The sequence below is a fragment of the Ursus arctos genome, unplaced genomic scaffold (genome assembly GCF_023065955.2).
Source record: "Ursus arctos isolate Adak ecotype North America unplaced genomic scaffold, UrsArc2.0 scaffold_25, whole genome shotgun sequence".
In the NCBI taxonomy this organism is placed as follows: Eukaryota; Metazoa; Chordata; class Mammalia; order Carnivora; family Ursidae; genus Ursus; species Ursus arctos.
In genome coordinates this window covers 9341536-9354089 of record NW_026622930.1, presented here as the reverse complement: position 1 = coordinate 9354089, position 12554 = coordinate 9341536, and the positions used below count along the sequence as shown (strand labels likewise).

At 41.7% G+C, this 12554-nt stretch overlaps 1 protein-coding gene across 1 annotated transcript in view; it reads right to left on the bottom strand.

Annotated features, from left to right (window-relative positions):
- The window catches only part of DICER1 (dicer 1, ribonuclease III), a 44721-nt gene extending 34088 nt beyond the window's left edge, over positions 1–10633 (bottom strand). Inside the window, 8 exon segments of the mRNA XM_026515365.4 lie at positions 3230–3702; positions 4876–5044; positions 6863–7023; positions 7461–7595; positions 8548–8678; positions 9422–9584; positions 10486–10605; positions 10607–10633. Coding sequence (XP_026371150.2) covers positions 3230–3702; positions 4876–5044; positions 6863–7023; positions 7461–7595; positions 8548–8678; positions 9422–9584; positions 10486–10605; positions 10607–10633 — 1379 coding nt within the window.
- Between the last annotated feature and the right edge of the window lie 1921 nt (positions 10634–12554).

Below are 12554 nucleotides of genomic sequence, written 5' to 3'. Positions count from 1 at the left end.
ACAAAAACAAAAAACCTAAAAACCCCAGGCTGAGGGCCTGTCCAAGGAACATAGGGCTAACCTCAAAGAGCACCCCCACCCTCCCCGTGGCCCACAGTGGAACAATCTAAACAATAACATAAATCACCTACTATCAGATTATAACCCCAAGTGTACAATAAACAAACATGAATCCACAGTGATAAAAGAACATAAGTCAATAATATTAATAAACAGGTTCAAAGAGGTGGTTGTCCTTACAGAAGAATTCCAATAATAAACATAAATACACCCCTCTCCAGGAATGGGGTTCAAGCCCTCCCTCCCAGGATGAGCTAGACTGGGTGACTTGCTTCCAGAGAAGAAGTGAGGAATAAAACACTAATAGTGTCACAGTGGAGAAGCCTGGCAAACACTGTCATAACCATGTGATGAAGTTTCCCATCACCAGTGATGTCTCATGTCCATACCACGAGTCCCCCGCCCCCCCCCATACAATGTGACGGGAAGGGCACTTCAACTCTGCGGTGTTCTTCCAAATCCTAAAACCCTCTTTTAATCCTGAGAAAAACATCAGACAGATTCAAATTGAGAGCCATTCTACAAAATACCTGACCAGTACTCCTCAAGACTGTCAAGGTCATCAAAACCAAGGAAAAACAGAAAATACAGGAGACCAGAGGAGATCAGGGACACGCAACAACTAGACCCAATATGGTACTTTGGATTACTGGGAAAAGTGGTAAATGAAAATACAGTCTGAAGTCTGGTTAATAGTAACACACTCAAGTTAGTCTCCTGGTTGTGAGAAGGTACATAGCAACATACAATGTTAACAGGTGGGGGAAAGGGGAGCTCTGTATGCTCTTTGTAACTTTTCTGAAAACAAAGTTAGGAGGGCAAATAAATAAACAAAATCTTTAAAAAAAAAAAAAAAAGTTAGGAGGGAAATGGAGGGGGAGTGGTAGAGGCCGTGAACCCAGGCTTGTCAAACGGACGCCAGTGTCACACAAGACTAGTAAATCACACAGTTAAAAGAGCACCAGACTTGGGAGACCGGAAGCCCTTTTCTGCCTCTTGATATCTGTGTGATGTGGGGAGGGTCACAAACTGAGTCTTTGGCTTCCTCATCTATAATATAGTGAAAACATCTATACCTCCCTCGTGGAGTTGTAAAACTTAAAAAGATACCTAAAGGCAAGTTATAAACCATAAAGCCCTACATACATAAGGCAAAAAGGAAATCTATAAACCTAAGACTGTACGCAGAGATTATCTACAGAAGTAGCTATGATTTATTTTTTTAATTAGGAGAGGACAAAACTGCCCATGTATCCCAATAGCTGAGACTCCCATGAAACTGTTCACTGAGGGTTTTCCTCCTATTAAACTGATGGAAGGAAAGAATCTGGATTTCAGGAAGTTTTTCTAAGCTTATTAAAAAGCTTACTGGAACAAGACCTCTATTGTATATTTAATTAGCTGCCCATAAAGTCAACCCTCAAACCGCTCTTGATTCATCATCCGACAGTAAATTCCAGCCCCATTTTATGAAAGTTGATCACAATTAATCTGATCCTCAAAGTCAATATGAAATAACTGATTTTTGATAAACCTTTTCAGGCTAATATTCCTGCCATGAAAACTGGCACATCTCTACATTTAAGAATTCATGCAGAGAAGAGGGAAAAGAAGAAAATATGCCATTTCTTCTTTCCAAGTGCCATAAAATGTATTTAACTCTTAAACCATCCTGTACAGGGGCAGGGAGCATGTCTAAAACAAGGCTTGGAACTGTGCTGATATTAAGCTTTTCTGACCCCTGAAATGCCTTTTTCCCGCATTCTAAGAAATAATCCTGATGGTCAGGCTCTCCCTGGTCTGTCTCCTGGCTGTCTTCTGCATGGATTTTCAGTGTTCTCTGACGCCCAGGGGCATTATGACTGCAGAAGGAACTGGAAACTAGGAGGTAGGATATCAGGATTCTAGAATTGTCTCTGCCACTGCCTAGCAATTTAACTCAGAGCAAATCACTTTTCCTCCTGAGGCCCTTTCTCTTTTTTTTTTTTATAAAAATAAGTGGGCTGGATTAGATAGTCGATGAGTCCCTTTCCAACCTTAAACTTCTGATTCCAATGTAATTCACTACCTAAAGTTATTTTACTTTGTATTCATCATAGAGATCAGGCCCAATGACTATGAAAATTACCAGACTAAAAACTGCCAGATGACTACCCCAGAGTCCAATTTCTCATTACTCCAGTAAGTTTTCAAAGCCCCAAAACAGTCAGAAGCAGTTTAGGAGAAGAAAAAAAAAAATCCCAAATTACCACAGGAACCAAAGCTCAATTTCTCCTCAGAGATGACTACTTGCACAACTGGCTCTTAGAGATCAACTCTGGCCAATTAATGGATCTCACAGAGAAAGAGATCACGGTCTGCAGTACAAACTAAGGACCCTTTCCGGCCCCTGTATACTGCAGCGTCGGTACACACACCAAAGGAAGCATACATTCTGTGACCATTTGGGTTTGGAGTACAGCTCCTTGGCCGAGTCTACATTCAAGAAAAATCAACCTCTACTAAAGAAGTGGGTGGACACGGGAAGCCACATCCTAACAAGCATGACTGTCATCTTTTGCCAATAACCTCTGAATTTTTCCCTAACGTTCTTATAGTCTTCTGATTCCGAAAATTTAAATATATATTCTATGAACCAGTCCAAATTGCAAATCCAACTGTTCTGAACTTTTTCCACTTTGAACTTGCAAACTTGAATCAAGATAGCCCCAGTAACTCCTGGGTACAGTTGAGCCTCAGATTACCTGAAGGAGAAAGCTTGGTGTGAAATGCTCAAGACAGGGCCTAATACACAGTCGCAGATGAACCGTATCTGAGTTGAATCTAACAACGAAATGCAAAACAAAACAAAACATGCTTTACCTTAACGTAACTTCATCTTTCTACACTCTCTATTTTAAATGGATTAGAACAGATCGCATCCTCCCAAGAAAAAAAATATCCCAGGTCCTGTCAAATCCAGCCTCTCAGGAAAGCTACAGTCGCCGCCAACGTCCTCCTTGTCGCTCCCAGCGCAGCATCACGCATGAATTACGATGGTACCACACGGAGGACGCTCACCGAAGCCTTCTGCCAGCCTCAGAGCTGTAATTACAGCACCATACTTCACGAAACCAAAAGCTGCCCGGTGCGCTATGGGAAAGGGTGTTCCTTAATTTTAGAGATTTACCTGTTTAAGACAACGGCCGTGTATCTTCTTTCCACGAAAATGATTCCACATAAAATATTGGTAAACGGAGAAGGAAAATTTGTCTCCGGCTTTTCTTTTTCTTCAATTTCTTCATCCTCATCGTCATCCTCAGAATCACTCCAAGACACATAATTATCCTGATTCCTATTATTATACCACTCAACACTTTCAAACTGCTGTCGCTCGTACGGTTTGTATTTGCGTAAGATTTCAAGCAGTTTTATTACTTTAGGAGTCACAAATTTCAGGTCAAGTGAGGCAGGAGAGAAGTGCTCTTCACACAGTGCATGTATTTTCCTTAGGAAGGTGTCTGTAAACAATAGAAATTTCCTGTGCAGCTCCTCTTGCTCGTGTTTGATGTATTTCTGCAGTTCTCTCACCATCATTCCGGCTACTTTATCCGCACACCAGGGGCCCAGAACCACCAATACCGCACGACAGTCTGAGAGGATCTACACAAAAATGGAAAGAACCAAATGCTGAACAGTAGCATTTTCATATGAGGTTTAACCGGGATTTAAGTTGTCTTCAATCCGCAACTTCAAAACAAATTTTCCCCACTAATATGAACACCGAGGTCAATTCCTCAAGTTTGGCGGGGGAGGGGGAATGGCCAGGGGTCTTTTCAATCTTTTTCCTATATAAATATGCCCAGAAGCATCCTTTCTTTTCCCCCCAGAAAAAGTAACAGAAAATAAAAGATGCAACTGTATAAGGTTAATAAAATTTAATTTCGGGTCTGTCATTAGTTACAAGTAGAACGGAGTCATTTACTTCCAGGTAAACATGCAAGGAATTACACAGTAATTTTATTTGAGGCACGTAAGAAGAGCAAGACGATTTTCCTTGCACCTTAAACACGGAGTGCCACATCTTACAACCCCAGCTCCGAGCAGGATGTATATCCACATGGAGGCTGTAACCGAGGAACTGTGCGCTCCGCAGGCAAATAAAAGACAAATTGGGTGGAACACAGACTTAATGAGAAATGAAGGATTGAGAAGAGTCTAGGCATTGCTGCTCCAAAGCAAATCAGCAGGAGAGAAACTGAGACTCAGATTCGACAGCATTATTCACAAATGGCTGCAAAATCCTAGGACGACAGGTCTCAAATTTTAAGGAGTCGGGATAACTGGAGAACTTGTCAAATCTCGGACAGTTGGACCCCTCCACCAGGGCTTTAGCAGGTGAAGGACGGGATGCCTGATCGGCTTTTCCAACAAGTTGCAACTCGGACACTGCTGAACTGGAGTCCACACTTTGAGGACCACTGATCTAAGGGATCTCCTCCCAAAGCTGTAGCACTCAGAACGACAGGCTCATATCCAGTTACACACATGGTAACAGCAGAAGGATTCGCTCAGTCCGAGGGTTCGAGCAGGGACTTATGCCATGAAGCCCAACCCACCTCCTTAAATCAGGGATCTCTACATTTAATTATCTGTTGGGTAACCATAACCTCAAGCCAACACGATGTGTTTAATGAAAAATGTCCAAGGAGATAAGAAGATAAGGCCTTAAACTAAAACATACAATAGCCTCATCAGAAACAAGTTTTTGTTTCGATATTAAAAATAAACAGAAGCCTTTTATTACGCTTTCTCTACTTATGTGTACACGCTTACCTGTTTAGAAATTAAAGTAGAATCTCTCTCTTTCGAATGCACAGGTATGTTACAGTCGTTGATAAAGTTAAGTGCTTCCTCTAGCTCCAACAGCAGTCTGCCATAGAGGCCACTTCTGTCCGTGAATGGCCCACAGTCTACCACGATCTCACACGGTTGAGAAGTGTATCTTTAACAGGGGAAACAGAAGTAGTAACTGCCACCAGAAACTCACTACAGCACGATGATCCATTATGACGTATCTACACCTTGGGGTCACAGGCAGGCTCGCAGGGGTCTTCCTAACAGGGAACACTTTTATCTGTGCCTGTGCTTGCTTGGAAGGGCTCGAGGAACGACTGCCTAAGGCCGACATGCAGAGAATGTTGTGACTCTTGCCATTACCTTATGATGTCAGGATTTTTGTTTTGGTTTTTAAGTTTAGACTTTCAACTTTTGCCTCCTTGGGCATTAAGATACTCAAACAACTCAATAATGATTACTTCTCAGGAGCAGAAACGGATGGGGGGGCAGATCCTAGAGGGAAAGTATTATTTAATCTATCCACTTCCGTACTATTTGACATTTTTAGCATTTGCAAAAATTTTTAACGTATCCTTGTAAGGAAAGCTCACCTAACTTTCAAGCAATTATGGTATCATCCTTGGCTCTCTTAAGCCTTTCATAAAATATGACAACCAGAACAGCACTAGTATTCTAAAAGTACTAACAATGATTAAGGAAAAGAAATATACTAAAGACAGTTCTCATTATTCTGAATCAGAACTTATACTTAACCAGAAAGCCACGCTTAGAGAACTAGAAATTATCCGATTCAACAGATCACTTATCAGTTTTACTTTAATGCTCTAACACCTCTACTTCCGAACACTTCAAGCGTGCGAGCCTACCAAGCTAATTCGGGGCAGGGAAAAATGGAAGCAAAGCCTTTTTCTTCCACCTCAGACCGTTTAGGCTCAAGAGTCAGAACAACATGTCCATGAGGTCCTGAGGTTTGTACTTCATATGGCATTTGAATCCTTAAGTTCCATGAATCTGAAGCATCATGTTTTCCTCTCATTCTACAAAGACAACTTTCCCCAAGGTCCTATTAAATGGCAGGCGCGCTGCAAGATGTTTTCCACGTATCGACGTGATGATGATCGCCGAGGAATCTCCTAAAACCACCATCAAGGCCATTTTTCAGGATCCGGGAGAGCACGCGACTCACCTGAAGTTACACAGCTGCTAGCTAGTGGAGCCGACATGTCAAAACCCGCCTGGTTTAGCTCCACACCCTGAGAAATCAGCTTCTCTAGTTATTATAACTGTTCCAAGAACCACCACTTGATAATCTCTAGCCCTGCTAAAGACTATATCTAAGAAGGATATAAAGATACTTTAATATGAACGGAATTGTATTTATTTAAAAGCCTAATTTATTTAAGCTCCCTTCCACCAACTCAAATCAAAAGTGTGTATGTGTGCACGGTTTACTGAAACACAAAACAGCCACCTTCTCAAAAAGACACAAACCTGGAAAGCATACACGACTTTCTCAGACACACCCGTTTCCAAAACTACAAGGTGTTTCCAATCATTTTAAAACATACTGTAAAATACTGAATTCTGTCAATAAATGAGTGCTCTTTCAAAGTGCCCCATGGGACACTTAGGTCGGAACAACCAAGCACACACGGACGGAAAAGAACACACATTTCCTGTCCGAGTTCCTAGTCCTCGTCAATATCCGCGCCCAGGCGGGCCCGCGCTTCTGCAATCTGCTCTCGGACTGAAGAAACCCCTCCATCTGCTGCTCTCTGTGGAGACAAGGTTAGATCCTTGCCCTCGTGGGCAACTGTCCTGACAGAACTCCCCCCCTCGCTCATTTCTTGCGGCAGCCGTGCGTCCACTTGAACGGGCGCCCGCCGGGAGAGCCCTCGGAAGGTACCAAGGCCGCACCTCGGGGGAGCTGGCCGCGCAAGAGCCGCCGGGCCCCAGCGCCTACCTGTCCAACACCACCAGGTCAGTTGCAGTCTCAGCGTTACTCTTCAGAATCTTCTCCAGTTTCTGAATCTTTTCTTCCAATTCCTCAGGATCGCATTTCCCATTTAAAATGGAAGCAGTTAGTCCCAAAATACGAGGACACGATGGACAATTCTCACAGAGCTAACACAATAAAAGATACTGACAGTAAGGACTTCGTTCTGCCAGGCCGGAACAAAAGAGACACTGCCAAGTTAACACCGGTCGAGAAGACGGACGGATACTAAAAATGTGACTTATGGAATTACTGTAGCTTGTTTAAAAGACCTGTTTATCAAAAAGGCACATTGAAATATGCTATAAGAGCTCATCATCAACTTATCACAGACTATGTACTGTCTATTTGTATCGCTTTTAAAATTTTATTCTAGGTTTAGATTTACTGTAGGTTACTTACGATAGTTACCACAGATTTAAGTGAAAATTAATTTCATATTCATTCATTCATACATGGAACCAAGTTCCCAAAATCAGTAACTAATATCACTGCTTTTTATAAAAACACCGCTCACTCTCAGTAATTTGACTTGAATTAAGACTGATAAAATCTAGAAATTTACCTTCATAATTTCTCGGTAGGGGTGGTCTAGGATCGCAAGATGACACTCATCAAACACCAAAAGGTTAATGTCGGACAGTGATAAGTAACCATTTTTCAAAACATTCAAGGCGACATAACAAGTCATAACGAGAACCTAAAAGAAAACTGGCATCAGTATACAAATGTGCCTGCCTTTCACCTGCCTGGATACACTTACGCACTAAATCAGATTATGGAAACATTATATTATGGGTGAGAATTAAGAAATTCATTAGTCAAATTAAAACAAAAATTTTAAATGTATGGAAGCTTAGACTTTGGAACCAAGAAGCAGAATTAGGAAAATATGGAAAGAGATTATGAGAAAAAAAAATCCTTGATAATAGAGACCATGTTTTTATGATAAATCTACTAAATGTACTTGAGGTTTTCAGGCTCCTATAGCCATATTTTGACTGATGAGATCTATCAGTTTAATCAACTCACAAAACAATTCACACTGTTTTCCTCTCTTTCCCCATTAAACTGACAAGGTTTTTTGGAAGACTCAATATTCTTTTATAGTGCCATCACTCGTCACTGTGTGGACACTGAAGTGCTTCGCTGATGAGGACTCAACCCCACAAGAGAGACCCACTCGTCACTGCGGACCGCTCCAGCTTTAGGAGGAAGCACCTCTTAACCACTTCCCACCGCCACCCTCAGCACGAGCCGCCTCCACAGAAACGGCTCAGTTAGAGGACGTCTCTCAAAGACCCAAAGATCTCAACCAAGAAATGTCTCCAGTTTCAAGACCTTCAACATAAATTTTCTAAGAAGCAGGTTACCTACAAGTTGGAAACAGGTCATCAGATTTTGTGTTTTTCAAGCAAGGAAATCAGAGTATAGAGCCGATTCTCTTCTATGCAGTAAGACAGCCATATACGTGACTCTTTATTTGGTTTTGGTGTGAGCCCTCCAGTGAGAAAGAGGACGTAAGGGCTAGTTTCTAGGAGGACCAAGTACAGGGAAGTAGAGTTTTCAAGGCTACAGGTGATCTCACGAACGAAGCCAAGGACGTGTAGGGATTTAAAAAGTAAAATTTCTCTAAAAAGTGAAAGTCTTACCTGGTGCTTCATAAACTCCTGGTTCCATTTCTCTTTTGTCCAAGATGCGTTTACTTCGAGGTTTGAGTATTCCCCGACCTTGAGATCTGAATGAGTTCTGACAGCGGACACTTGCTGAGCAACCTGGTTTGCTAATTACAAATGGAATACTCCACGTAAATATAACAAAGCTTTCCTAGTTGGCTCTCCGGGTGACCAGTGATTAAGACAGCTACAGAAATCTTGATTATTATGGATCATACCTAACCCCCAATTTTTCAGGTAGCCAATTTAAAATCCTATTTCCAAGGGTATCCCCCTGAATGCATTTACTAGACTCAAGGTCCTACCCTCTGTCATTCCCTTCAGAGAACCTTATGCCACCTTCCTTCTTTATAGCTGATTTTCCCCAACCTAAGAATATAACTTCTAGGCTAGAATGGGAACTACTCCAGATCCACCCCTCCTGGTTTCTTCAATAAAATCAGATTGTTTCACCAAGAAATAAGACCGTTTCATATGTATTTAAAGTACATGAGAACATCACCAGCTGAAACAATCTTAAAAAAAAGAGAGAGAGAGCAGTGCCAGGGTTATACGAGTGCCCTAGCAGCTGAGGTTCACAGAATCAGAATTAAATGCAATTACAATTAAGGAAAAAGCTGAAGTTTAACCTCTGTGGAATAAAATGGCTGACACTTAAAAGAGGCATACTATAAAGTTAAGAAATAAGTCAAAATGATTTTTCTGCTACCAGAATTTCAAAAAACACATTATTTCTCAAACTCTCTATCCTTTCAATAATCTAACTTAATGCCCACAGAGAAAATGTGCTTCATCATAAAATCTCATCCAATTTCCTCCACGCAATTTCATAAAATATTTTTTTTATTACCAGAGTTGACCAAGAACACCGTCCTTTTTCCATTTCTGCTGAAGTCTCCCCTGATCTGATAGGACAGCTCTTTAGTGAGTAGTACTGCAATAAACGTCTTCCCTGAGCCAGTGTTTAAACAGACTATGGTATTATGATCCAGAGCTGCTTCAAGCAGTTCCACCTGGAAATACAGTGGAGAGAAAAGATTATACACTTCTCATCTAGGGACAAAGCTGGGAAAATTGGGTTTTGTTTTAATCCAGGAAATTTCACTGTTTTCTACCATCTCCCTCTGATAAATCTGCCAAAAAACAGACTTTCTAGATCTTTCCATAAGAATCATCATCATCACAGGCATTAAAATGCCTGTTATTGTATGGCTGTGTTGTGTAAATATGCCTGGATGCATATTTATTAATTAAATTAAATTAAATTAGTTAAATTGTAAATATGCATTTACAATTTCTTTAAGAATTATTTCTGTAGAGGGGCGCCTGGGTGGCTCAGACGTTAAGCATCTGCCTTCGGCTCAGGGCGTGATCCCAGCGGTCTGGGATCGAGCCCCGCATCAGGTTCCTCTGCTGGGAGCCTGCTTCTTCCTCTCCCACTCCCCCTGCTTGTGTTCCCTCTCTTGCGGGCTGTCTCTATCTCTGTCAAATAAATAAATAAAATCTTTAAAAAAAAAAAAAAGAATTATTTTTGTAGGGGACGCAAAGCTTCTCAAGAAGAATCTGGATGACCGAGTTGACAACAACCGGGCCTGCCGGTTCATGGTTGTTCAAACCAATGTCAACTCCTACTCTGCTCATGAGGACAGACACACCCAAGTGGGTATTAAGGAGCAGTGGAGGTTTTCAGAGGGGGAAAAAAAAATAAGGAGCTTCACAAATAAAACTATCAAATCAATTACCCGGCAGATGTTAGAAAAGAAAAGGACTATTAAGAACAAAAGTATTTAGAATGAGAAAATTAATCAGAAGAGGAGAGCTTGAAAAGGTAAATGGGTTTTATATAAGTCATGTCAACTATATGCTAATTCCATTTTAGTGAAAATGCTCCAGTATTAGTGTTCTCATTAGTACCTGATATTTTCTTGGCGTATAAATGTTATCATGAATTGCTTCTTGTTGCCATGGCAGTCCAAAGAAAGGACCCATTGGTGAGGAGGCAGGGGTCATGAGCTGCAGGCCTGCCATGCTGAGGGGCTGCGAAGCAGGGCTTGTCATTCATCCAGTGCTTCTTTCATTGCATTCTGCTCTAGCACAGCTTTACTACAAAAGGGAAAAGGAATACCGTTACACCAGCGTGCGGGGCTAAGAACAAGAGAGCACAGAGACAAGAGAAACATCACAATACCATTCCTATGGAACCTTTCAAACTCTTCCTATAATTGTTAGCTTTTTCTTGATCTAAGAGGATCATTTTAAAAAGTCAAGTGTTCTACACTCTCCAACCCAGCAATTCTATACCTAGAAACTTACCTAAAAGAACTAGGCGACTACACGAAGATATACGTACTGCTGCATTATTACTTGAAAGCAAGAAACACCTTTCGAATGTATTAATAAAAACATGAGCTACATAAATTATGGTATAGTTATACAATGGAATACTCTGAACCCATGAAGAAAATCCATATCCATATTTAGTGATACAGAACTATGCCTTTTCTCATGCACCTTTAAAATACAAACATGATGCCTTTTTAAATATATATGTATACACGAAACACGTCGACATGTGCATATATTTCAAACATTCTTTGTCAATTCTTTGATGCCATTATTGATAAACTTATGAGATAATGGAAGGAAGGCGCTTAGCACTGCGCCTGCACAGAAGCAAGATTCAAATGCCTGCCAACATTTTGTCATTTTATCAACAGACCATAAACACACAAGGTCTTTTTCTCAATTGACTACCTATCACAATGGCACAGCTGACCAATGTATTAAAATACATTTTAAATATGTATTTTTAAAATTACACACATCCTAGATAAATAAGATAGTGCACCATTCTGTGAGATTTTCATGGTACATAAGTACTTTTCTGTGTTTCATGTTTGCTTTCCCGAAAATAAATTTGATTCTATAAAATGACAGGCTGAACATGAGTCTTTTTAAAAAACCACCTAACCTGCAGACAGAGAGTTAGGATCTCCAACCTCACCATCAAAGTCCACCGGCTTTCTGACTGCCAGCAGAACTGACTTGGCCCCCAAGGAAGTTTTCACCCTCGTGCTGCTTCAGAGTGTTCACTGTTGTCACTCTATGAAACTGGGAAGAAAGAAGCCCACTCTTTGTTCCTTGACAAGAACCTTCGAATCTCCCAACACGTGAAATGTACCACCAGGATACAGCACAGTGACTTAAGCTGTCCCACCTAATCCAACAAGGAGTCTGAAGTGTAGCCTCTTTCAGGCACAGGCACAGCAGCAGTCCTGACTTCAGAGATTAGCTCGGCTGACAACCACTCAGCATCCAGCTAACAGCAGTGCGATCTCATGTCAGCGGCAGGGGCACAGGGCTGTAGCAGCCCAGGACCTCAGCAGGGCGGCTGCCGCCGGACCAGACCGCATAACCATTCTCATCCTTCTCAGAGGAAGACGGCAAGCCAAGGATTCCAGAGTCCACTCTGACAACTACCAACTCCGTTCATGCAACACAATGTGTTCTTTCTCTACTCAACCAAAGCCCCGACAGCCATCTTTTCACCCCACACTTGGCATTCACTTTGCTCAACTCCTCAGGCCCACTGGTCGCACACCCTCAGGTTCACCACTCAAGCTTTTTAACTCCATTCGGCAGCCCAGAACCCAAAGTCAAACCCACTTGACCTACGCTCTGGAGATCCACGGCTGACACCGTGGCACTTGCCACCTGACTACCGTCTTTGTGATACCTCTTGACATCTTCGTTACTACAGGCTGCCTACTGTCTGGAATTATTTATGCCCAAGCCTGACCCACTCACTTTTCATCCAAGCCAAATGCTAATCCAAGAGCAATCCAAAACATGGCGAAAGGTGTCAGGAAGTAAGCCTAAATCCTGGTAGCTGAAGAGAGCAGAACAGGAAGAAGGCAGCAATGTAAATCCCCAAATACCTCTTCCTCTACCTCCAAACACCACGTACAGCTAGGAACCTGCAG